General features: G+C 34.4%; 3 protein-coding genes across 3 annotated transcripts; all 3 read left to right on the top strand.

The window, feature by feature from the left end:
- The first annotated feature begins 3,983 nt into the window (after window positions 1-3,983).
- Window positions 3,984-9,492, top strand: cldn10a (claudin 10a). The gene is made up of 5 exons (XM_051112774.1): window positions 3,984-4,270; window positions 5,729-5,890; window positions 5,999-6,080; window positions 6,162-6,266; window positions 8,467-9,492. Exons 1-5 carry the CDS (start codon window positions 4,051-4,053, stop codon window positions 8,609-8,611), a joined length of 714 nt encoding a protein of 237 aa, XP_050968731.1. The 5' UTR covers window positions 3,984-4,050; the 3' UTR covers window positions 8,612-9,492.
- A 3,399-nt stretch (window positions 9,493-12,891) lies between these two features.
- cldn10e (claudin 10e) lies at window positions 12,892-17,008 on the top strand. The gene is made up of 5 exons (XM_051113282.1): window positions 12,892-13,281; window positions 14,113-14,274; window positions 14,353-14,434; window positions 15,739-15,852; window positions 16,243-17,008. The coding sequence occupies exons 1-5, from the start codon at window positions 13,050-13,052 to the stop codon at window positions 16,604-16,606; spliced, it is 954 nt and encodes a 317-aa protein (XP_050969239.1). The 5' UTR covers window positions 12,892-13,049; the 3' UTR covers window positions 16,607-17,008.
- Window positions 17,009-21,088: 4,080 nt separating this feature from the next.
- Window positions 21,089-26,742, top strand: LOC127167230 (claudin-10-like). Its single transcript, XM_051113136.1, has 5 exons — window positions 21,089-21,346; window positions 23,183-23,344; window positions 23,429-23,510; window positions 24,942-25,049; window positions 26,514-26,742. Exons 1-5 carry the CDS (start codon window positions 21,115-21,117, stop codon window positions 26,731-26,733), a joined length of 804 nt encoding a protein of 267 aa, XP_050969093.1. The 5' UTR covers window positions 21,089-21,114; the 3' UTR covers window positions 26,734-26,742.
- Window positions 26,743-26,791: the final 49 nt, after the last annotated feature.

The raw sequence follows: 26,791 nt of genomic DNA, 5'->3' as shown, positions 1-26,791 counted from the left end.
AAAGGGGTGGGGAGCAGCAGATCATTTGCATTTAAAGAGACTTCCACTCAAAATGGGCATTTTCAAAATGATATAATAAGTGATCTGTGGGGTATTTTGAGCGGAAACTTCACAGACACATTCTGGGGATACATGAGACTTATATTACATATTGTAAAAAGGGGCATAATATACCTCCTTTCAAAAAAATTAAATAAAAATAAACTTTACCTACTTTAATGTAATTTTATGTACTTAAAAAAATCTAATCTACATAGAAATATTCCAACAATCCCTAACACCATGTTACTGATTTTTGCACCATTCACAGTTTCTTTAGAACATGTAAAAAATCTAGTTTGGTTATTTCTGTAGCTTATTCATTCTGTATAGTTTTTATTATGGCCCTGATATGACATTGTTGTTATATTGACCTATAATAAGTTATTAAATGAAATTATCAGTGTAACTGATACTACCTGAAACATTACATAATTGTAATTTATGTGTTCTTGGCTGAGGCGAGCAGCTGTTGACTGAAGAAGCCTCATGTTTTGGTCAGGTCAGGTTATGTTTTGTAACTCCCTCTGGGGGGACGGAGGGAAACCATTAACAGGATCTGAGACTGAGAACAGGCAGGAAGACCCATCTGACCTCTGCTAACCGGTGCCTCCTGCTTACACAAACATGCACTCGAATTCATACAAACATGTTTAAAGATTCTTGACAAATATGTATTTTTTTATCAAGCAGCAGTAAAACAGCAGTGACATTTTACTCAAGTGGAGATCTGTTATTTTAAGCTCAAGGTGAAGTGAGCACACAGGAAGCATGTCTGAAATTCTAGACAGTGTGGATATTTTACATGCACTCTCACACTCTCCAGTTCTTGAGGCACTCTTACACTTACACTATGTGCAAACGATATTATAAAACATAAATTTGTTAGGACAAATGCACTAGCATGAATGTAAGTGTAAGTCAAAACCCTGATGCTTATATATTATTACATACTTTTTTGATGGTTAAAGAATCATCTTATGGAAAAGGAGCCACAGTCTATGTAAATTCTTACCTCTAGATGGACATATCATTAACATCTGCGATATAAATATGCAGTTTCTTTCCCAGCTGTTTACCTTCACAGGCATAACTGACTTGTGTGTATTTGACAGTTTAAGCGCATTAAGACATGAAGGAGAACGTAGTTTAGTATTTTTCTTTGAGCGTGCTTCGGATATGTGCGCTCAGACAACTGTTTATCATTTACATTTACATTACATTTAGACATTTAGCCTACGGTTTTATCCAAAGCGACTTACAAAAGAGCAATCAAAGCAATCAAAATCAACAAAAGACATAGCACAAAAAACTTCACAGTCACATTCTGGGGACACCTGAGACATATTACATGTCTCATACACCTTTAAAACCTCGATCTCATCCAATTGAGGGTTATTATTGTTAACTAAAACCAAACCAAAACAAAAAAATAATTAAATAATAAATGCTGAATAAAATGCAATAAAGTAAAATATGACGTTTTACAACATATTTTATGTCAAGCTATAATTTCAGATTTTTTTTATTTAGTTTAACTTGATATGTAGAAATAACTAAATTTAAAACTGAAATATAAATTAATAAAATTATAATATATAAATATAATATATAATACATTTAGACATGTTTTAAAAAACTTACAACTAATAAAAATATCAATTACTTAATTATGCAAATTACTAAATGTTTTACTAAAATTAAAATAAAAACATAAAAACTAATTCAAAATATTAATAAAAACTATAATAGCATCCCAATGATACTAAAACAACAATAAATAAATCCTATATGCTAAATCACAAAAAAACTAGAAATAATAAAAATGGCTGGCTATAATAGCAGACAAAGCACAATACTTTGCTAACTCTTACAACCAGCCTATGTGTGTGTCCTAAGCTGCCAAATATAAAAAAATAAAACAAACGACCCCGATAACCTATCTCCGTAATTGTATTTAGGAGTGGTTGATAATTAATGACTTTGGTCATAAAAGCTTCCTCTATACTAGAGTGAAAGGTGCATGCAGCCTCCAGAATAAACACTTCTCTGCACTCCTCATTAATCACAACAATATCTGGTGTATTAGCAGACAAATCAGAAAAGGTTTCAGAGTTACTGTTAACACATTGAAACATAGATGCCTTTGCACAAGAATGTTTGTATATTCTTACTAAAGGTGGTAGATGCTTTGATATGTCTTTCACTATAAGCTCCACTATTCTATTGTGCCACGCTATGTACATTGTCATGTAAGCATGGTAGCCATTGAAGATATGTGGCAATGTTTCAGTAATCTGCTCTGTAGTGTGATGCAAACAATGAGGAACCCTGAGTTGTGGGAAACCAGAAAGATTTAATCTAATGGGTAGAAATTGTAATCTGGTTTTTACTGTGAAAATAACAATATTCTCACTGAGTGCAGTGTTCTTAAGGAATGAATGTGACATGGAATGATCAGCAGAAGAAAGACATGCAAGTTTTCCCTGAAGTTTCAGTCCAGTCCAATGTTGCTTTTTATGATTTTGGTGTAATTTTAAGAGAGTTCGCCAAGCACTTACTGATGTTAGCGGGTAACTGTAACCACCATATGTGGCCGTTGCCCTGACCTTAGTCAGGGGGTCAATGATAATGTCCTCTGAATCTCTCACACTCTCAGAGTCCGACCGTACACACTCAAGTGATACTCCAGTTTCAACACAGAGGTCATCCCGGGCCAATGGCACCTTGCGTCTACTTTGATCCAGAAACATGGAGGATCGAGCCAGCTCTCTAACATCTTTGTCATCATTATTCAGCATGTTCAGAAGGTGAGAAATCTGCATGCTGGTATAAATCCATGTCATATTTGGTACCCCCAACCCTCCTTCCCTTTGGGGGTGAAAAATAATATCACAAGTGCTGTGTGTATTAAGTCCACACCACTTTTGCACTAAGCTCACCGTTTTATTGTTCATTTCGCTGAGCACTTTCTGTTGGATATGAACGTTAGAGAACAGATCTTGTACTTTAGACAGTGCCACCTGTCTAATAGCCTCCAGCTTCATAGTCAGTCAAGTCCAGACTGGATGTGAACTCTGACAAGATGATGTTAACTTGCTCTTTCCATTCTCCTGCAATATTAATTTTATGTCCAAGATAAAGTGTATGTCTCATACACACACACACACACAAAGCTAAAACTTTGACTAAACTTAAAATTAAAATGTAAAATATAAAAAAGAAAAGTAATTCAAATTATTGATAAAAAAAACAATATATCAGGGATACTAAAATCTAACACTGGTCCAAATGAATCCTACATGTAAAAAATATTATCTTTATTATTATTATTATTATTCATAACCAAACAAACCCTCAAAGTAATAAAACTGTTGAGAAACGCTCGCCAAAAACATTGATAAAAACTATATAATAATAGATAATAGATAATAACTATATAATAATAATAAAACACTTGCACAACTGAATCCCACATGTAAAAAATAAATAAATAAGTAAATACTTAGTGATTAGAAATACACACACACACAAAATGACTAAAACTTTAAAATTAAATTAATACATTAAATATAAAATAAAAACTAAAATAGTATGATCACTGGTCCAAATGAATCCTATATGCAAAATGACATCTCTCACATCGGACTCTTATCTGAACACCTTTCGCCAATATCCGCTGGAGGCGTTGACTTTTCAGGCCCTTCCAATAACAGCCATCTATAATGTGCTCACCTCCTGACCTCCAGCATCTCTGCCGACTCACTCAAAATGATTCTTGCGGAGTGATGTTTGGGTGGGTGTGTGTGTATGCGAGTGTGTGTGGTGTGAAAACAAAAGGCTATTGGTCAGCTGTTGAAAAGGTTAGTAGCCAGAGCCCTCCCTACTGAATATAAAGCAACTTTGGGGGGAGACCCATCAACAGACCAGACTGAGCACCCCTTACCAAATTACTCATTCTGCCTTAAACGGGACGTTGTGTTGCGTTTCACAATAACAGAACGTGCTAAAATGGGTAATATGGCAACAGAGATAGTTGCCTTCCTTCTCACCATATCCGGATGGATACTAATCTCCTCCACGCTCCCGACTGACTACTGGAAAGTGTCATCAGTAGATGGGACGGTCATCACAACAGCAACCTTTTGGTCCAATCTCTGGAAGACGTGCGTCACGGATTCAACCGGAGTCTCCAACTGCAAGGACTTTCCTTCTATGCTTGCACTGGATGGTATTTTACTGCTTTCTTCAAACATTTCTTGTCTGAGTAAATGTTCTAAATGTGTGTTTGTGTGTGTTCATGAGAACTGCTGATCGTTTGTCGGCCCCTTTTCCTTCCTCCAGAGATTGCAGATGTCTAATTGTTCGGAAAAGAGTAGCATGGTGTTGGATTGCCCTAATGCTATTTTGGCAGAAGCTTCCACAACACAAACACACCGAAGCCAAACCGATCACTTGACCATTAAAACAGGGAGTTTATTGTGCTAAGGTTGCGCTTAATGCATGCTGACACCAGTTTAAGAATGCAATAAAGAAGTAAGTCTTTATTTTAGTGATGCAAAATGATTCAGCTTGTCTCAAACTCTGTTTCCCTGAGATATTATCCCAGTTACAACTTATAGGATTGTGTATCTCAAGGCAAGAAAACAGGTTTGTGATTTATGCACCAGTAACAGCATCAAGGTGATTAGCATGTTGTTATTCTTTGTGGTTCAGGTGTGTGAATGTGAATCTATGGGATTTATTTGCACAATGCATTGCATCTTTTGCCACTTAAAAGTAACATTATAATATATATATATATAATATATAAGACGTTACTGAAATTGTATAGTAATTGTATAACTTCCAGATTTTTATTGTATTTTATTTATTTATTTAGTTTTAAATATTTGATGATGTATAGAAATACACACACACACACACACACACACATATATATATATATATAAAATGTATATATAATTTATACATAATTTATTATACATAAAAATATATAATTATACTTCATTATTATGACTATTAAATATGTAATTATAGTAACTGTATAACTTCCAGATTTCTGTTGTATTTTTTTTTATATTTGATGATTCATAAAAATATAAATATAAAAAATATAAATATTATATATATATGTCACATCTGACAAGACAAAGTACCTTAAAAAGGATTAAAAATATATTATTTATAAATATTATATATAAAAATATATAATTATACTTCATTATTATGAGTGTTAACTGTGTAATTATAGTAACTGTATAACTTCCAGCTTTTTTATTGTATTTTATTTTTTTACATTTTATTAAATATTTGATGATTTATAAAAAAAAATATATACATTTATTCCTGTGATTTCAAAGCTGAATTTATAGCATCATTACTCCAGTCACACAAACCTTTCAGAAATCATTCTAATATTCTGATTTGCTGCTCAAAAACATTTATTACCATTATTATGTTGAAAACATTTGTCTAAATGTCTGTTATTACTTTTGATCAATTTAATGCATCCTCGCTAAATAAAAGTATGAATTAAAAAATGCTGTCTCCAAGCTTTTGAATGGTATTTATATTTAAAGCTTTTTATTCCAGATAAATGCTGATCTTTGGATCTTTCTATTCATCAAAGAATATGTATGTATATATATTATGATATATCGCTTCTTCTGCTTTCCTGTTTCTGCAGCTTACATCCAGGTGTGTCGAGGACTGATGATCTCAGCTGTGTGTTTGGGATTTTTTGGAGCTATTCTGGCACTAGTGGGCATGAAGTGCACTAAAATAGGGGGATCAGAGACCACCAAAGCCCGGATCACCTGTCTATGTGGACTACACTTCATCCTCAGTGGTAAATGTGTCCTGACCTAGGTCATGGTTTCTTATTTTTTAAAGCATTTGCATTTCCTATTTCTGTGAATGACAGTGTCCTGTAATTATACACCTGTCCTCTCTGCAGGAATCTGCTCTATGACCGCCTGCTCTCTCTATGCACACCGGATAACATCAGAGTTCTTTGACCCCTTATTTGTGAAACAGAAGTAAGTGTTGTAACTTCCCTGCAAGTGCTAGTACGCATCCCGTTTATTACACACGCTAGCCTTTTGCCTGTCTGCTTTTAGATTTGAACTTGGTGCGGCTCTGTTCATTGGCTGGGCAGGATCTGTTCTCAGCATTCTTGGAGGATTTCTCTTTTGCTTTTCCATGTCAGAAGGATTCAGCATCAGGTCAGAATCTTAGATTATCCACTTGAATACTGTGTCACCTGTTTTAAAGGAGTAATTTTTTAAGGTCATTTAATTTGAACATTTCCTGTCAGCAACCTAAGAAATTAACAAATGAATGCCCATGTTTACATGTCAACAATGCCTTGACTCTTGCATTTACTATCGTAAGTACAGCTGATATCAATGTGCATTTAAAGCCGTAAAGTGATCCGCCCTTTTTCGCCGAATGTCGTACCCGCTCACTGAACTTGCATACTTTAAAACAGACGTTTTGGCGGGAGTGAGGGAAATAAACCGAAGCCGTTTATGGTATTAAAAGAAACTGTAAATAAGGGTAAAAGTGTAAGGTAAATAACTTACAGAAGAACTAACTAGACTTACAAACGTCAAACGCTTTCTTAAAGGCACAACAGCAAGACTGTTGGAATTTGTTTAATCTATATACAAAGAAGATATTTAAAAAACGATCAAATATATTTCATTTTTTGGTGAACTATAATAGTTATTTGTCTGTATTTGTCGAAATATTAAACATGTATGGCCTTTTAAAGATGTTCTATTCAGTGTTTGTCTTTTTTAGTCTTCAAAAATATATTTCTATGTAACTTTTGATTTGCTTTTATTGTTAGTTTTAGTAATTTTAGTACTACTCCAACTTATTTCTTTAGTTAGTTGCCCAGGCAACATTTTGAATTTTAAAGGAGAAGTCCACTTCCAGAACAACAATTCACAAATAATTCACTCACCCCCTTGTCATCCAAGATGTTCATGTCTTTCTGTCTTCAGTCGTAAAGAAATTATGATTTTTGAGGAAAGAATTTCAGGATTTTTCTCCATATAATGGACTTGATTTGTGCCCCGATTTTGAACTTCCAAAATGTAGTTTAAATGCAGCTTCAAAGGGCTCTAAATGATTCCAGCTGAGGAAGAAGGGTCTTATCTAGTGAAAAGATCGGTCATTTTTTTCGGAAAAGAAAAAATTGTATTCTTTTTAAGCACAAAAGCTCGTGTAGCACAGGCTCTGAGATGCGCGTTCACGATGCTACGAATTAGTGATGGATCGTTCTTGAAGGAAGAGTCATCTCGGGGAGTGATTCGTTCAGTCGCGCATGCGCAACATCCTATTAGGTTCTGTACTGGAATTAGTTCACCTGTTTCACGTCTTCGGGTTTTTCGAGTCGTTCGTTCATCTTATGGGGCTGTCATGTGATGAACGAACGACTCAAACCCGAAAACTTGTCAGATAAGAGGTGAGGTGAGCTAATCATAGACTAAAGACCCAGGTAAACAATGAATTTATCTTTTCTGTTTCTTATAGCATTATAGTTTTGTCTTGTTTGTGGTGTGATCAACGTTTGTGTGAGCAGTAGATGTGTTAGGGAAGTAACACGTAACATTTTAATTATATTTTGCTAAAATGAACGAAATGACTCGAAAAGAGATTTGTTCACTTTGCTGAACGAGACTCAAAAGTCCGAGTCGGTAAAATGATCCGAACTTCCCATCACTACTACGAATCATGTCTAAGTTCATCATCCGTGTACTCCGGCTAAAAAAGGTAGAGTATGGAGGAAAAACTCCATCTTATTTTCTCCTAGAACTTCAGAATCGTCCGACATCGTTGTACCTTTTTGTTTGTAAACAGCGTTTGACTTATTGCACTTTGTAAGTCTTTGCGCATTTGCTTTGTAAACACTGGGTCTGTAGTTTCGCCTACGTTCGGCGTGACCTTTCGACATGATTCAATAGTACGTGAATGTGCATCCCAGATCCTGTGCTACACAAGCTTTTATGATTAAAAAGTATACAAATTTTTATTTTCCAAAAAAAATGAGGGATCGCTTCGCTAGATAAGACCCTTCTTCCTCGCTGGGATCATTTAGAGCCTTTTGAAGCTGCATTTAAACTACATTTTGAAAGTTCAAGATCGGGGCACCAATCAAGGCCATTATATGGAGAAAAATCCCGAAATGCTTTCCTTAAAAACCACAATTTCTTTACAACTGAAGACAGACATGAACATCTTGGATGACAAGGGAGTGAGTAAATTATTTGTAAATTGTTGTTCTGGAAGTGGAGTTCTCCTTTGTTTTTCATCTAATATTTCTATTTTATTTTAGCCTTATTTCAAATACCAATAATGTTAAGTTAACAATACCATCACTGGTTGTAATGTTGAAATCATTCTCCTTTCTGACAGGGAGTACTCCTACAATGGCGCAACATCCTTCATAACAACACGAACCAGGATCACAAAGATGGACAGAAACCCTGAGACTCCTCACAAAGTCCCTCCAGACCAGAGCTTCTCTGGCAGGCAGTTTGGCAGGAACGCGTATGTTTGACTTCAGCTTCCTCAGTAAAGCTGAAAATAATAACAAGTGAAGGCCAGCAAGTATACACTGTGTAAATTCAACTATCAAACAAATCCTTGAATGGAGAACGAGAGATCATGTTGCATAAGGCTGCTTTCATCATCTGAGGCATTAAGAAGACAACACAGAAGTAAATCTTATATATTCAGAGATTTTTCCTTTTCAGAGGTTTATTTTGAGATATATCTATAAACACGATATTGCAGTCAGGAAAACACATATTGCCTAAGAAACCTCAAGCAAGCATTCCAGGTCTGACGATGTGAAAGAATTGCCAGATTTCTTCACTTGGGACTTTTAAGTGAAGTCAGGTGAACTGATGACAGAGAGAACAGCTACGCTCCACTGACCACAGGAACATGCTGTCTTGATTCGGAAATTGAGTCGGAACTCGCATTATGCTCCGGTCTTGGAGTCTCTCTTCACCTCCTGATCAGTGGAAACTCTAGACTCTGACCCCGGTTTTTAGAGCTTCCGTGGGCCGCTGCAAGCTGGCAGAAGCTTCTTATTCTGTCAGATTCTTCCTGAAACAAGTGTTGAGTGTCTCTGCGCTTTTTTTAAGAAGGTTTTAAAGTATTTTATGACATAATAAAGAGCATTATTGTTATTTTAACTCAAACTGAGTCAAAATTATAGATTTTTGGATGAAACTGGAGATCTCCCACTAATGAACACTGTCATAAATACTGGAATTATTGTTTTGAACATCATATACATTACAAAAGTTTGTTGTGTAAAAAACTAAAAAAACAAACAATTAATACTCTTATTAGGCAAGCATGAAATTAACAGTGTAGACATTTATAAAGTTACAAATGTTTTTCATTTAAATAAATATGCTGTTCTTGGAACTTTCTATTTATCAAAGATTACTAAAACTTTCCACAAAAGTATAGTAAGTTGCACAAATCAGCATATTAGAATGATTTCTGAAGAATCATGTGACGCAGAAGACTGGAGTTATGATGCTAAAAATTCAGCTTTGCATCATATGAATAAATTACATTTTTAAAGTATATTAAAATAGAAAAGAGATATTTTAAATTCTAATAATTTAAATTCTAATTTACTGTATTTTTGATCAAATAAATCAGCTAAAGAAAAATATTTTTAATGTAACTGATTACATTTGATTGTTTTTTGATTACTTTCCTAAATTTCTAACAAATGTTTTTAACTTTTAATCATTTTCAAACATTGAAACCAGGCAGGGTTAACCTTACAGTAGTATATCCTTCATTACTTAAATTAAGAAGATAATACTTTCATTTTAAAGCACAGAAACCACAAAATCAGACTTTAGCGCCTTTTTACTTTAAGATCATTCTGATGTTAAATACAGATTTAATATCATAACAACACATAGTAAATATTCATACAAGAAGTATTCAGATGTAATCTCTCTGTAACATTTTTAAGTAACTGTATTTTACACATTTTCCCCACATTTGTCATTAAATTGCATAACGCTGTTAGCTGTAACTAGTTACTACTTACTCTGCTAACCAGATGGTAATGGTCCTGAGAATAGGCTTCCTTTATGTTCCATATAATTAATATGATTTTGTTTTTATTCTTTTGATTTGGGAGTTAAATGTGACTTGGACATGTTCTTCACATGTTTTGTAACAAAAATCTTTTCACCACAATGCAGTTCTGGATGGTTGCAATACCAGGGCATTGACACGCTGCTGTTAGCAATTTACTATGTGGTTTTTAGGGCGTTACTGAATGGTTGTTTGCTAAGTTCTTTTATATTCTGATCTCTCGACATGGCTGTGTCACTTCTCATAGTCAAGTCTATGAGATTTTTCACCTGTTTTTCTTTTTGATTTTATAGAAAAGTAAAACTGAAACTCATCAATCCGCACTTAACAGGCCAAATAACATTTTAGGTGTGGTTCACGTCTGTATTACAAAGAGTGGAAAAAAAATTGCGCACAAAATCTAAATATTTGAGCTTGCAGATTTGTTCAAATTTCAAATTTACCAAGTACAGACAGACCAGTAACCTCCTTCAGGACTCATTGAACACAACATTGACCAGCAGAGGGCATCATGGTTTTGTTTTAGACATCTCTGAATATCCCTGCCACTGAAGATAATGTAATTCAAATGCGTAATTCAGATTCCCATCCTTGCTTTATTAGGTAAAACCATGAAGATAGCATTAATCTTTATATTCTCAGGTCTTTACACTAAGATTGAACAAGCAAGACCTTCTAAACCTGACCAAGTTCAACATCAAACGGCAGCAACATCAAACACCAGGTCTGGGACATAGTGTATTATCTCACACACACACACACACACACACCTGATATCAGTCTTAATTAAGTCCATCGAACACACATGCACATACTCAAACACACACACTTGTATGAAATTAATAAAGTTATGAACCCTGAGGCTTTTTAATGGAAAAATAAAGGGCCTTTTGAAAACAGCCTTGATTGGTACCTATAAATACATTATCCAACCTATGCACGCTCCAGTGAAAAAGAAGTGCTTAACTGCACTGAATTTGCTCTTACTGTGTCCTTCAAAAGTATATTTACAGATTGTACCTATAAACAAAAGTGTACTTACAGAGAATGTAACACAAATACGCTTTTAAAAACTAGGCACTTTATAAAAATATCAATTTTTTCTACTTCTAAATACACTTTTAAAATCATGTTTTAATAATCTTTTCTTGTATTTTAAAGAAGTACACTTATTTTGATGTTAACTATACTAAAGCAAAATGACTAAACTGCAGCTTCATCATTACAAACATTCAAATACAAGTCACAGAGGTTTCAATAGAAATTACATCAAAGTATATTTTAGTTTATCATAAATGCTGTCACTACTTTTGGCTGTAAAAACAAAAATAATTATGAAATTCCAATTTTCCAGTTTACAAATAATGTACTCACCTTCTTGTCATCCAAGATGTTCATGTCTTTCTTTCTTCAGTCGTAAAGAATTTTTTTTTTTTTTTTTTGAGGAAAACATTTAAGGATTTCTTTCCATGTAATGGACTTCTACGATGCCCGCAAATTTGAACATCCAAAATGCAGTTTAAATGCAGCTTCAAAGGGCTCTAAATGACCCCAGCCAAGGAAATATGATCTTATCTAGCAAAACGATCGTTTTTTACCAAAAAAATTATTACAATTTATATACTTTTAACCTCAAACGCTTGTCTAGTCTAGCTTTGTGTTTTTTCCGGTCATGACAGTTAGGGTACGTCTAAAAACTCCCATCTCATTTCCTCCTCTAACTTTAAAATCGTTGTACATCACTGCAGAAGCACGAGCTCAGAGTTTGCAAAGTAAACATGCAAAGAAAAAAAAAAAAAAAAAAAAAAGTAAAGTAAAACAGCGATGTAGGATGATTTTGAAGTTGGAGGATAAAATGGAACAGGAGTTTTTAGACGCACCCTAACTGTAAAAACTGTAGTAGTAGTAGTGTTGTAGTAGGTGAAATAAGCACACTAAATGGTATTTACTATAAATTTAAACAGTAACACTTTACAATATGGTTTATTAATTAACATTAATTAACTACATTAGTTAACATGAACTAAGAATGAATAATACTTTTAACGTTACACCGTTTATTAATTTTAGTTAATGTTAATTTCAGCATTTACTAATGCATTATTAAAATTACAGGTTGTGTTTAACATAAGTTAATGCACTGTGAACTAACATGTACAATGGACTACTGCAGTTTTATTAACTACCATTAACAAAGATAAATAGTGCAATAAATGTATTGTTCACTGTTCGTTAATGTTAGTTAATACATTACCTAATGGTAACAAACGACACCTTATTGTAAAGTGTTACCTTTTAAACTATCATACATGTTGATTTAATGGCAATTTACATGCAGTTAAGCATCTGAAAACATTAGATTCATTTCACACTCAAGTATATTCTTAAAGTAAATTATTTCCATAACTACACTTTTTTTTAAAAGTGTGCTAAAGTGTACTTTTTCCACAAAGCCCTGTGCTGTGCTGTGCTATGTTAAAAATAAATGCAGACAATGATGAATAAGGAGTTTAAAACGAAACGTCCGGCCTGCATGTAGCATGTCCTCACTGGGATGTTTGTATGTATGAAATACGAGCTGAGAACCGAGGTAAGCATTCTCTCTGTCTTCCATAAACTTAAAAACAAGGCCCTGGGAACATGGAGAGTCATACATTCACATCAGCACAAAAAGGAAGTGAGTTTAGTGGCCAGTCTCTGGAAGAGCAGGCTGAGGAAGAAACACTTTAACGGATCATGAACTGACATGTTGATACTGCAGAAGAGATGCTGGAAATGACAAAGTTTTGACAAGAAAAGGCAGACAAAATAATAACAAAGAGGTGGTTTAGGTAAGGTTTAACAAGTTAACAAGAGCAAAGATGAAGATTCGTGTAATGCAGATCTGGGGTTTCCTGTTAGCGCTACTGGGCTGGATCTTTGTTGCCTGCTCCATGGCCATGGAGGGCTGGAAGATCACCTCTATTGGAGGGCAAGGTGGGAGCGCCGTCATAAAGGTGGGCTGGTACTGGTCCAGTCTGTGGAGGGCCTGCTTTACGGACTCCTCTTCCACGTCCAACTGCTACGACTTCCCTGTGCTGTGGTCTGTGGAAGGTACGGAAATTGAAAAAGTCTTTGAATGTACATGTACAATACTTTTAACTGCTATAAATAAAGAAATAGACCAAATAAATTACATTTGTTAAACAATTTAAACCCCAAAACCCTGAAGTAGATTAAAAATGTAAAAGTTCTTTATTTTGTATCTATGGTTCCAAAAAGAATCCCTATTTATTTATTTATTTATTTGACCTCTGGTGTTGCTTGGGTGGCAGTCAAAAATTGCCTAAATTGTTTTTTTTCTTTTAAGGAAATTAATGTACTATATATTAGTTTGATACCAAATTATATATATAGTTATGAATAGTTATGATCCACTTATTACATCTTTTTTGAGCATAGACCTGAAATAAAAATTAAACTGTTGTAAATCTTAAATGCTTTGAAGCACACACATAAGTTTTTAAGATTTGCAGATTATTTCTGAAGGGAAAAAGTTCAAGTGAAGCTACAAAATTGTAAATTATATTTACAAAGCATGAACATATTTAATATGTAATATATATTTTCCAAAACATGTTTTACTAAATCTAAACTAATTGTTTTTACAATTTGTGGCTGATATAAAAAAACAACAACAATAGAATAATGGAAAACTACTTCTCATTTATTTCCAATACAGTCATTTTCGAGATACAAAAAGTATCAGTATAACTGTGACTATTTTTAGTAAGAATTTAAGTTTAGAATTTTTTATAGTAAGAAAATAATTGTCCTTTTAAGAACTGTTCACTGAAATGTTCTTTGGGGAACCAAAATGTTTTGTTTTTTTTTCTGTGGAGAGACACACAGATATAATGCATTAATTGGATCTTGGATGTTTAGGTTATCTTCAGATCGTGAGGGCTCTGCTCATGTCTGGGATGGGTGTTGGAGTGCTGGCCTTTATCCTTAGTCTTGTGGGAATGGAATGCACTTACATTGGAGGAAAAGACAAAGAGAAGAACCGATCCCTGTTCACAGGAGGCATCTGTCATATCACAAGTGGTAAATTTCTTCACAATATCCAGCAGAACCATTGTAAATTATGTTTGCACGTGTGTTTTACTGTGTCTGTTCTCTAAGGTATGCTGGCAGCCTCTGGTTATGCAATTTATGCTCAGCATGTTTCTGCAGAGTTTTTCAACCCCAGATTTGATGGATTGCGGTAAGTCTATAAAGGATTGTTTTATGGAAGGTTGCTTTGGCAATGGAATAAAAAATTAAAAAGGTAACATGTGACTTGCAATGCAGAGAAACAAAAGACAGAATAGCAAGATATAAACTTGTGAGGAAAAAGTCAGAATAGTGAAATGTAAACTGAGAATTCTAAGATTCTAGGATTTTTCTTACAGTTCCATCTTTTTTCCTCAGAAATGCAAGAATAAAAATCCTAATTGTGAGATAAAAAGCACAATTTTACTTTTTTTTCCATGGTGGAAATTGGCTTCCATTGTTTCATTGTACAATGTAGATCCTGTGTACATCACAGAAAAAAACTGTAGAATTAACTGTGCAAATAAAACAGTTTTTTCACTATTTCATATACTGTGTCTGTAATATACAGCTGAGGTCATGTTAATTATTTTACCAAAATAAGAGGGATAATTCAAAATGCATGTTATTTTTTATTTAGTACTGACCTGAATAAGATATTTCATATAAAAGATGTTTACATGTAGTCCATAAGAAAAAAATATAGTTGAATTTATAAAAATGACCTGGTTCAAAAGTTTACATTCACTTGATTCTTAATCTGTGTTGTTACTTGAATGTTTTTAGTGGTAGTTTTTAGTCCCTCACTGATGCTTCAGAAAGAAACACAATGCATTAGGAGCCAGGGGGTGAAAACATTTTGAATTTGAAGATCAGGGTAAATTTAACTTCTTTTGTCTTCTGGGAAACATGTAAGTATCTTCTGTGTCTTCTGAAGGGCAGTACTAAATTACAAACATATAATATATATAGGCATAATAAGAAAAACTGTCATCATTCTGTTCAAAGGTTTTCACCCCTGGCTCCTAATGCATTGTGTTTTCTTCTGGAGCATCAGTGAGTGTTTGAACCTTCTGTAATAGTTGCATATGAGTCCCTCAGATGTCCTCAGTGTGAAAAGATGGATCTCAGAATCATACAGTCATTGTTGGAAAGGGTTCAAATACACAAAAATGCTGAAAAACTAAAGAATTTGTGGAACCTGAAGGATTTTTCTGAAGAACAGTGGGCAGTTTAACTGTTCAGGACAAACAAGGGACTCATGAACAACTATCATTAAAAACACAGCTGTGGATCATTCAGGTAACAACATAGTATTAATAATCAAGTGTATATAAACTCAGTACTAAATAACAAATAACATGCATTTTGTATGATCCCTCTTATTTTGGTAAAATAATGAACATTTTGCAGATTCATTTTTGACCTCAACTGTATTTCATATTTAATCTTAACATGTTTTTTAAAATGTTTCAGATTTGACTTGGGAACTCCTTTGTTCCTTGGATGGGCTGGAAGTGCTTTTCAGATCACTGGAGGGATTTTCTTCCTAGTTTCAGTCTGCAAGATCCGAGCTCAGACATACAGCAGGTCAGTGTTTAATGTCAGAGTAATGGAAACCTTCTGGTGCAACAATTTAAAGTTTAATTAGGAAAATATTATTTGCCTTTTTACATTAACACTGCTAAAAATATTATGCATTATTACCCAATTTTGAAGAAACTGCACACAGCTCTAACTCAACAAGCCCAAGATTCAAAAGCAGAGAACAACACCTTAACCATATCATAAAAGTCCATATAGCTTTTGTGTTATATTCCAAGTACACATGAAACGAAATTTGCTGTCATATTATAGTCACGATCATGCTCAGATGATTAAAAAAATTGTGCGTCACTGCATCATTTATGTCACTTTGAGAGGACCTTCCATTAATAATGACCTTCATAAGACCTTAATTCATATAATGTTTGTTCGCAGGGCACCAGTTCTCAGCGTTCCTGTTGTGGAGAGCAATGCCTTACGTTCCTCCAACACAAACATTTCCATCATATCTGAACTCTCCACAAAATCCAAAGTCTCAGCCATATCTGAGCTCTCCTCCAAGTCTGAAACAACAGCTCTGTCAAATGCACCATCAAAGAGCACACGTGTCTCAAAAACAGGACGTCCCTCAAGATCCAGACGCGCTGATCAACAAAGAAGCTCTATCGAATCAGACGTGTCACGATCAGTGAGCTCCTCACGGTCCTCGAGGATCAGCAGATTACACTTTAACAACAAGAAAGCATCCTCTCCATCAGGAGGCACTACAGACCACTTCATCAAGAACTCTTACCTCTAAAACACTGAGCTTGGATTATTAAATCTGGTTATGGAAAAACACATTGGATCTGGAAATGACTTCTAAACAAAAACTGTGATATTCAGTGTAGTTCTCTAGACAATCATTCTGTCATTAGCTTATATCAAAACACGCATAGTGGACCACTGAACACAGTGTTACGACAGAACTCAAGAAATGGATTTTTGTAACATGAACTGAAAATTGTTAAATGAGATTGAGCTGCCTGGAATCATTTTGTGCAAAAATATAAACTGCAAATTATTATTTATTGATGGATACATTATTTGACAAATGTATTTGCGTAATAGATATAGAGAGCATATGAAACGTGTTTGTTCTTTGTCAGATCTATTTTTCTTTACAATTTAATTTTGTGTTCAGTGGAAATTATGTAGTAAAACAATGCAAGATGACAATAAAATAGTTTAAGACATCCTAAAGACATTTTAAACATAACAGTACATTTCTGTGTCATGAACTTGATAATAACATGAGTTTTGTAATGTTCTATAAACTTTTGTGGACACTTAAAGGGATAGTTAACCTAAAAATGAAAATTACCCCAAGAAGCCATCCTAGATGACATTCTTCTTTCAGACAAATACAATCGGGGTTATATTAAAAAATGTCCTGGCTCTTCCAAGCTTCATAATGGCAGTGAATGGCTGTTGATTTTTTGAAGTCCAATAAACTGCTTCCATCTATCATAAAAAGTACTCCACACAGAATACAAAAGGCCTTTTTTAACCTCTCGGAGCCATGTGGAGTACTTTCATGATGGATGAATGCACTTTATTGGACTTTAAAAAATCAACAGCCATTCACTGCCATTATAAAACTTGGAAGATTCAGGACATACATTTTTAATATATCTCCAATTGTATTTGTCTGAAAAATGAAAGTCATATACACCTAGGATGGCTTAAGGGTGAGTACATCATGGTGTAATTTTCATTTTTGGCTAAACTATTGCTTTAAATGTTATTTGAAAATGTTGTTGTATATATGAAAAAAAAGTAAAAACATCAAGCTTTCTAAGAAAACATTATTTCACATAATAACATAATTTTCTCTACTTTCTAACTGTTTTGAGACCTAAAAGAATATTTAATTACAAATTAAAATAAATTAAGTAAATATAAGTTTAACAAAACAAAATTAAACACTTCAAAAACAGTAAGTTGTGAATCACTGACCTGGAAGATTAAAAACAATTATGTTGTAAAAGTCTAACTACATTAACTCAATACATTAATATTTGTGCAGTGCAAGTATAGGGAGGTCTAAGGGTCTTATCATTATCATTAGGGCCATAGTGACAATTTTTAGCAATTGCTGTCCATTTTCTAATTCAAATAATGGGGCCTTTATTGTTAACTAAAACTAGAACTATTAAAAAATAATAAAAAATAGATATGCTAAAAAGATAAAAAAAAAAAAAAAAAAAAAAACAGAAATGCCTTGGTAACTAACTGAAATAAGCTCACTCTAAAAAGTGCTGGGTTAAAAAACAACCCAACCCAGTGCTGGATAAATATTGGAAAGAACACATGCAGGGTTATTTTGACCAAGCTGTTTTTACTCAACATGCTGGGTTGCTTTATTTAAGTCAAGTATTGTTTAAAAATATTATATTGTTGGCTTAAAATTGGCTGGAAATGAAAAAATCACAGACAGCTAGAGGCAACAGTAATAATCAAAAGAAGAACATTTATTAAGCAAGAACACTCATAGAAGAAAATATAAGACAAACTGAATTTGGGTGAATACACTGACGCTGCTGACGATTCTGACTGACATCTTGTCCTTGAATGTTGCGTTGTGTAAATAATATAATTTACAGCACAGTAAAAATGTTATAAATGAAATCAAATGTATACAAACCTTTATTTCACTGAAGAACTGCATCAAATCAGTGGCGCTGAGAATTGTTGTCTCCTGTAGAAGAAGCAAAAAGCCCGTGTTCTGACTGTAACTTGTTTGTTGGAGGGAGGGGGTAGGTGTATATTTCAGCTGTCAGTAAGATCGACCCAGCCACTAAGTCAATGGCTGGGTAACACAAAAACTATCCAGCATATGACCCAGCAGGCTCAACCCAGTGGTTGGGTAGAAAAACTTCCCTGCATCTGGGTAAAAAATATTAAAATAACCCAGTGAAATGACCCAAAAAGCTAAACCCAGCATTCGAGTTAAGAAAATAACTCAACATTTTTTAGAGTGCAGAAGAACTAGCCAGCACATGGGTAAATTTGTTTTTTTAAAATGATCCAATGAAATGACCCAAAAAGCTGATCCCAGCATTTGATTTAAAAAAAAATTAACCCAGCATTTTTTAGAGTGTAAAAAACCCTAGCATTTGGGTTAAAAAAAAAATAACCCAGCATTTTTAGAAAAACTACACGGCATGTGGGTTTAAAAAAAAAAAACAGTGAAATGACCCAACAGGCTAAATCCAGCATTTGAGTTAAAAATAAATAACCCAGCATTTTTTAGAGCGCAGAAAAACTACCCAGCATCTGGGTAAAAAAATTTTTTTTAAAAATGACCCAGTGAAATTACCCAAAAAGCTGAACCCAGCATTTGATTTAAAAAAACATAACCTAGCATTTTTAGAGCTCAGAAAAACTACACAGCACATGGGTTAAAAAAATAAACCCAGTGAAATGACCCAACAAGCTGAACCCAGCATTTGTGTTAAAAAAATAACCCAGCATTTTTTAGAGCGCAGAAAAACTACCCAGCACCTGGGTAAAAATATTAAAAACAACCCAATAACATTACCCAAAAGGCTGAACCCAGCATTTGGGTAAAAAAAAAAAAAACGCATTTTTAGAGCGCAGAAAAACTACACAGCATGTGGGTTAAAAATGACCCAACAGGCTAAACCCAGCATTTGAGTTGAAAATAAATAACCCAGCATTTTTAGAGTGCAGAAAAACTACCCAGCATCTGGGTAAAAAAGAAAATAATACAAATAACCCAGTGAAATGACCCAACAGGCTAAACCCAGCATTTGAGTTAAGAAAAAAAAACTCAACATTTTTTAGAGTGCAGAAAAACTACCCAGCAAATGGGTAAATTTAAAAAAAAAAATGACCCAGTGAAATGACCCAAAAAGCTGATCCCAGCATTTGATTTTAAAAAAATAACTTAGCATTTTTTAGAGTGTAAAAAAACCCAGCATTTGGGTTTAAAAAAATAGATATATATATAACCCAGCATTTTTAAAGCACAGAAAAACTACACAGCACGTGTGTTAAAAAAAACCCCACTGAAATGACCCAACAAGCTGAAACCAGCATTTATGTTAAAAAAATAACCCAGCATTTTTTAGAGCACAGAAAAACTACACAGCACCTGGGTAAAAAAAAATAAAAATAAATATAACCCAGTGAAATGACCCAACAAGCTGAACCCGCAATTTGAGTTTAGAAAAGATATTCCAGTTTTTTTTTTTTTGTGTACTTATTAAATGAAAAAGCAGGTGAAAATAGAAAATAGCCTTGGCAACTAACTGTAATAATTATTAAGTGGAAATAAATAAAAAGAAATACAAAATATAAATAGTAATATTAAAAGAAGAACAAAAAAATATAACATGATAATAACTCATTACAAAATTATGACCAAAAATATATAAATAAAATAAAAAAAACATTTTTAAAATATCAAAACTATAATTGTACATAAACAATTATAAATTAACAGTTGAATTGTGCAGTTTCGCTTGCTGTGTCTTTATTTCTGCAAGTCTAACATTGCTGAATATTGTTTATACATAAACAATATGAGTTTCAGTTCGTGCCGCTCTACTGCAATCATCACGTATAACTTACACCTTATATGACATATGAGCCTGCATACATCTGATTTAAAAAAACACACCTGACCATATGACAGTATTACACGTAATAGCCAATCTTAATACAATATACATAATAGAAAAGTTATTTCAAAGACAACACAAGTCCTGCACCAGTAGTTCTGTATCCAGCAGTTTTTCTCTGGCCATTAATGAAACCTTAAATCTTTTACTTTTCTGGATTATCAGATATAAGATTTTTGCCTGGAGGCGATAAATCAGGTGATTACCTCCCATCTTTTCCACGTACTGTTTTATTTTGATCCATAGCTTGCTGAATGCACCTTTAGCTGGTTTCTTTATCGTGACTGATGTCCTGGGAAAGGTCATGTCATGTCCTTTCGAAGACTTAACCTGGTGACTCTGGTTGTCAGATTCAGAGATCAGAGATCGGACAAATCTCATGGAATGTGAAACTGCTTATGAGGTGAAACCATGTAGTTTTACCAGTTTGAAGCTGCAATATGCCGAAGAAAGCACTGTGGATGCAGATACCAAGACAGGAGGTAGCTGTCCTCCAAGGACACACGCCACCATGTAATTTTATTCCATGTTGGCTTGAAACCTCACAACAGTTCAGGAAATCTCTTTCCATAGATCTTTCAACTTCGCTTCTGTTCATCTGTTGTATGAAGCTGGCAGGATGAGGCAGGGAACAGTGGTGATGTATGTGGAGATCGGTTGCTTTTTGGTGTGTTTAAGTGGCTGGATTTTGATCTGTTCCACTCTGGTCACTGAGTACTGGACCTTTTCAGAGGTCGGCTCTGTGGTTCTGACCACTGGTAATTTTTATTCCAACCTTTGGATGGACTGTGTCTCAGACACTACAGGAGTATCTGACTGCAAATACTACCCCTCCATGATGGACCTGTCTGGTAAGGAATCACTGCTGAAACTAAGACATTGTGTCATGATTTGGTGAAAAAAAAAAAAAAATTAATTAAAGGCTCATGGCTCATTTAAAAAAGAGCAAAAAAAAGTATATATATATACTTTTTTTTGCTCTTTTTTAAATAAATAAATAGTTTTATTCAGCAAATCTGCATTTAGTTAACCAAAAGTGACAGAAAATACATTCATATTGTTGCAAAAGATTTCTGTTTCATATAAATGCTGTTCTATTGAACTTTGTTCAAGGAATTCTGAAAAAAGTATCAAGGTGCAAAACTGTTTTAAAATCCAGAAAGTTCATATTTATGAAAAAATTAGAATTGGAATTATTTTTTAAACAGTATTAAAATAGAAACAGTTTTCAAGGTTGTAATAATATTTCACAATATCATGCAGCCTAGGTGATCAATATACTATTTATATTATAACTGATATAATGTAGTTTCTCAATCAGGAAGATTGTTTCCACCACAAAAGAAAAATAAATAAATAAATAAAAAGTCAATTGTGACTTTTTATCTCGCATTCAGACTTTTTTCTCAAAATTCTTTAGAATTGCAAGATGTAAACTTAGAACTGTGAGCAGAAAAAGGCATAATTGTGAGATATAAAATGCAAATTCTTTTTTTCCCCTTACAATCTTTGACTTTTTCTCTCAGAGGTTTATATCTTGAAATCCCGACTTGAGGTTCTTTCCCGATCCTGTCCCAAACTCTCTCTCACACTTCACTTCCTGTCAGTTCTGATCTGTCCTATCCTAATCAAGGCAAAAACGTCCCCCACAAAATCTTAGAAATAAATGTAATTGCGACCTTTTCCTCTCACAATTGCAAGTTTACATTTCACAGTTCTGTTTTTTTTTATATAATTGTGATACAAACTTTGCAATTCTCACTTTTTTCTCTGAATTGTGAGTTTAGATATTGCAATTATGACTTTTTTTCTCAAAATTGCGAGTTTATACCTAGCAATTGCGCTTTTTTTCTTCAGAATTGCTTGAAATAAACTCACAATTGCGACTCTTTTTTTTCAGAATTGCGAGTTTATATCTCGTAATTGTGCTTTTCTCTCAGAATTGCAAATTTATCTCACAATTGTGACTTTTTTCTCAGAATTGCGAGTTTATATCTTGCAATTGTAATTTTATTCTCAGAATTGCACGGTACAAACTCGCAATTGTATTTTTTTTTTTTTCAGAATTGCGAGTTTGTATCTCGCAATTATGCTTTTTTCTCCGAACTGTGAGTTACACGCAATTGCGAATTGTTAAGTTAGAATTGTGAGATATAAACTTGCAAGTCTTTTTTTCCCCCCTCAAAATTGGACTTCATAACTCGCAGTTGCGAGTATATATCTCACAATTCTGAGAAACAAAAAAATCTGAATTGTGGGGAAAAAAAAGTTCAATTCTGACTTTATTTCTTCTAAATGAGTTTATATCACGCAATTCTGAGAAAAAAAGTCAAAACTGAGAAAATTGCTCAATTTTATCTGACAATTCTGAAATGCGTAATATAAACTCTCAGAATTCTTTTCTCAGAATTGTATCATATAAACTCACAATTGAGAGAAATAAAGACAGAGCTAGCTGTGAATTATATCAAAATTCTGTGAAGAAAAGTCATAATTGTAAGATTATGGGGTAAGTCACAATAACCTCGTTTAAAAATTGTTATTCAGTGGCGGAAATGGGCTTTCACAGGAAACAAACTTCCAAAATATCCTGATTGAGAAAAATATATATTTTTTTTATTTCTTTGGGTTAAATGGGCTTTCATAGGAGATGCTTTTCATGTTTTTCTCTCTCTCTGGTTTGTTAGTTTTCCTCCACGTATGCAGGGCCCTGGCTGTCGTCTCTGTGATCTTTGGCTTCTGGGGGGCTGTTCTTGCCCTCATTGGGATGAAATGTACCAAAATCGGAGGCTCTGAGCTCACCAATGCCAGAATTACATTCGCAGCAGCGTTGACATACATGGCATCCGGTACAAACCTTTCCTTACGAGCATTTTTGGATAAAGCATAAATTGAGTAACATAGACTAATGTGTTGCTGTCTGTTTTTTGTAGGCTTCTGTGGTATGATAGTGTACTCCTGGTGGGGAAATAAAGTGCGCTCAGACTATGTGGATCCATATTACTTGGAACAAAAGTATGTAACCATGATGTATTTTAAATTAGTCACACATTTATAATTATTACAGTAATAATAATAAAGTGCTTAATGGTGAGGTATTCAGTTTCTGCGCTACTTGTGTCACCAGAGGTATTACAATATATGTGACCCAGGACCACAAAACTGGTCTTAAGTCGCTGGGGTATATTTGTTGCAATAGCCAAAAATACATTGTATGGGTCAAAACTATAGTTTTTTCTTTTATGGCAAAAATCATTAGAAAATTAAGTAAAGATCATGTTCCATGTAGATATTTTGTAAAATACCTACTCCAAATGTATGAAAACTTAATTTTTGATTAGTAATATACATTAAGAATATTATTTGGACAGCTTTAAAGGCAATTTTCTCAATATTTAGATTTTTTTGCACCCTCAGATTCCAGATTTTTAAGTAGTTGTATCTCAACCAAATATTGTCCATCAATGAAAAGCTTATTTATTCAGCTTTCAGATGATGTATAAATCTCAGTTTTGAAAAATTGACCCCTATGACTGGTTTTGTGATCCAGGGTCACATATATATATCGTCGCTTTAGAATTATAAGGTTCTATCTGCATTCTAAGATTATATATATATATATATATATATATGTATGTAGCAGCTGGGTTGCCAGGTCTGTGTAACAAAACTGCCCAATGGCCAATCAAAAGAGCTCAAAAGAAGCCCAGTGGCCATATCGCAAATATCAAAACTCAAAATATTAAAATTTCATACCTTGAAGTACATATTCACAGTCACTATTATGCAAATCAAAAACCACTAGTGATCATAAACACAGCTCAAAGGCTCCTTCCTTACCAGTGGCCTTCCTGCACACATCGTAACATCTACCATGGTTTTATCATTGGTAGAATATAAAATATTTAAGTACAAATATTTCAGTCAAATGTAATTATGCAATACATCAACCCATTCACCTGCTGGAAAAGTTTAAAAGTATCCTCTGGACTTGGCAACCCTGTCAAACAGCTGTAGTGGTCACGCCCCAAACTGTCGCTATTAGTTGAGCTATAAGAGATTGACGTATCACAGCAGACCGACGTTTTAGACTTCAGTGAAGTGGGAGACTTAACTATTTAGCGGAAGATAAAGGACCTTGAACAAGTACTGCTCACTGTAGAGCCAAATGGCCTCCAGCACCCCCTCTCTGGATGTCCAGCTCCACCTCTGTGTGAACTAATGGGTGGAGTTATGTTTAGGATAGGGTAAGGGGTAGGGTTAGGGTGTGGTTAGGTGTCTATCTCCACCCATTACCTCCAGTGAGGGGGAGCTAGAGCACCAGCTCCTCCCATTTGGCTCTGCAGCTAGCACCCTCTCACCTTGAATGGCATACTTAAAGTAGATAAAGAATAATTCATCTCTGAATCTTAAAAACCTCACCTTTAATGTTTTTATTTTTCTCAGGTTTGAGCTCGGTGCAGCTCTCTTCATCGGCTGGGGAGGGTCGTGTCTGCTTATATGTGGAAGTGCAGTCATGTGCTATTTCTCTGTCAGAAAGTCATTCCCACGAAGGTCTGACCCAACCTACTGTATTATTATACTGAACAACCGCTTACTACTTTTGTGGAAACTCGTTTATATTTTCAAGTATTCTTTGATGAATATAAGGTTGAAAACATTTGAAAAGTTTTAAAGGATTAGTTCACTTCCAGAACAAAAAATATACAGATAATTTACTCACTCACTTGTCATCCAAGATATTTGTGTCCTTCTTTCTTCAGTCGTAAAGAAATAATGTTTTTTTGAGGAAAGCATTTCAGGAATTTTCTCCATATAGTGGACTTCTACGACTTGTCCCCGAGTTTGACCTTCCAAAATGCAGTTTAAATGCAGCTTCAAAGGACTCGATTCCAGCCGAGGTTGAAGGGTTTTATCTAGCGAAATTATCAGTTATTTTATAAAAATAAAAAAATTACAATTTATATATTTTTTAACCTCAAATGCTTGTCTTGTCTAGTTCTGCGTTGTACATGCTACAGGAAAAACTTCCACCTCCTTTTTTTCCTCAACTTCAAAATCATCCAACACCGCTGTTTTACTTATTCATTCATTTTTTTTTTTTTTTTTTTTTTGTAAAGGCCGTTTGACCTTCTTTGGATGTTCACTTTGTAAACACTGGGTCGGGTATTTCTGCAGCGATGTAGGACGATTTTGAAGTTGACGGAGATAATGAGATGGGAGTTTTTCCACATACCCTAACTGTCATAAACAGGAATGCACACAGTTCATCAGAGCTAAACTAAAGACGGGCATTTGCGGTTAAAAAGTATATAAACTCTACATTTTTTCAGAAAGCAACCGATTGTTTTGCTAGGTAAGACCCTTCTTCCTCGGCTGGGATAGTTTACAGCTCTTTGGAGCTGTATTTAAACTGCATTTTCGAAGTTCAAACTCCGGGGCACCATAGAAGTCCATTATATGAAGGGAAACTGATGTTTTACTCAAAAAATGTCGGTGAGGAAAGAAAGACATGAACTAGCCAGGCTTTCGCAACAAAATCCATTCAATTGCTACTCAAAACTAGCCCAGTCATGTTTTGGAGGGGCTCCCCTGGTAAAAATCACATTCTAGGGGTAAAATACACATTTTTTTTTTTACAGGGTTTCCCTTGTAAAATTTGCATTCCAGCGGCTAAATATCACGTTATTGCAGTCGTGACATGAAAAACAACCCGCAGCAACAGTGTTAAAGTAGCCCAAGGTGGCGGAAAACCGCGGACTTGGCAACACTGACAATGAACATCCTGGATGACAAAGGGGCGAGGAAATTATCTGTAAATTTTTGTTCTGGAAGTGAACTTCTTTAACTATTCTTTATTTGAAATGAAAATGCTTTAAGAAAATTATAAATGTCTTTACTGTTATCGATGTAGTGCATCCTTGCTGAATTAAAGTGTGAATTTCTTTAAAACAACAACAACAAAAAACTTCAGAACAGTAGTGTAGTATGCTTTCAGCATTTTTTGTATTTTATCAGGTATACCATGAAATCCAGACGACCCCCAACCTACATGACAGCACGTACCAGACAGACGTACATGCTGCCAGGCTCGGCCAGAACCACAACAGTCATCATCCCTCCTTCACACCAATCATACAGAGTGAGCAGAGTAAAAATAGCAAGTGGAGGGAGGAGAGGAACACAAGAAAGCAAGTTTTCAAGAACGGTCAGGCCCCTCATTGACTCAGCCGTGTAACCCAACATTTAAAAACATAATTTAGAAACATTGTGATATAGCAGAAGTGCTTGTATGA

The sequence above is a fragment of the Labeo rohita genome, chromosome 6 (assembly GCF_022985175.1).
Source record: "Labeo rohita strain BAU-BD-2019 chromosome 6, IGBB_LRoh.1.0, whole genome shotgun sequence".
NCBI lineage: Eukaryota > Metazoa > Chordata > Actinopteri > Cypriniformes > Cyprinidae > Labeo > Labeo rohita.
This window is presented reverse-complemented; position numbering and strand designations above follow the sequence as displayed.

What these genes read in the sequence shown, in the direction of transcription:
- cldn10a (XM_051112774.1), top strand. Translation starts at nt 4,051, where the DNA reads ATGGGTAATATGGCAACAGAGATAGTTGCCTTCCTTCTCACCATATCC. An exon ending in TTCTATGCTTGCACTGGATG is followed by an intron (nt 4,271 to 5,728) that starts GTATTTTACTGC and finishes CTGTTTCTGCAG; the next exon opens with CTTACATCCAGGTGTGTCGA. An exon ending in ACTACACTTCATCCTCAGTG is followed by an intron (nt 5,891 to 5,998) that starts GTAAATGTGTCC and finishes TCCTCTCTGCAG; the next exon opens with GAATCTGCTCTATGACCGCC.
- cldn10e (XM_051113282.1), top strand. Translation starts at nt 13,050, where the DNA reads ATGAAGATTCGTGTAATGCAGATCTGGGGTTTCCTGTTAGCGCTACTG. An exon ending in CATCTGTCATATCACAAGTG is followed by an intron (nt 14,275 to 14,352) that starts GTAAATTTCTTC and finishes CTGTTCTCTAAG; the next exon opens with GTATGCTGGCAGCCTCTGGT. An exon ending in CGAGCTCAGACATACAGCAG is followed by an intron (nt 15,853 to 16,242) that starts GTCAGTGTTTAA and finishes GTTTGTTCGCAG; the next exon opens with GGCACCAGTTCTCAGCGTTC.
- LOC127167230 (XM_051113136.1), top strand. Translation starts at nt 21,115, where the DNA reads ATGAGGCAGGGAACAGTGGTGATGTATGTGGAGATCGGTTGCTTTTTG. An exon ending in CTCCATGATGGACCTGTCTG is followed by an intron (nt 21,347 to 23,182) that starts GTAAGGAATCAC and finishes CTGGTTTGTTAG; the next exon opens with TTTTCCTCCACGTATGCAGG. An exon ending in AGAAAGTCATTCCCACGAAG is followed by an intron (nt 25,050 to 26,513) that starts GTCTGACCCAAC and finishes GTATTTTATCAG; the next exon opens with GTATACCATGAAATCCAGAC.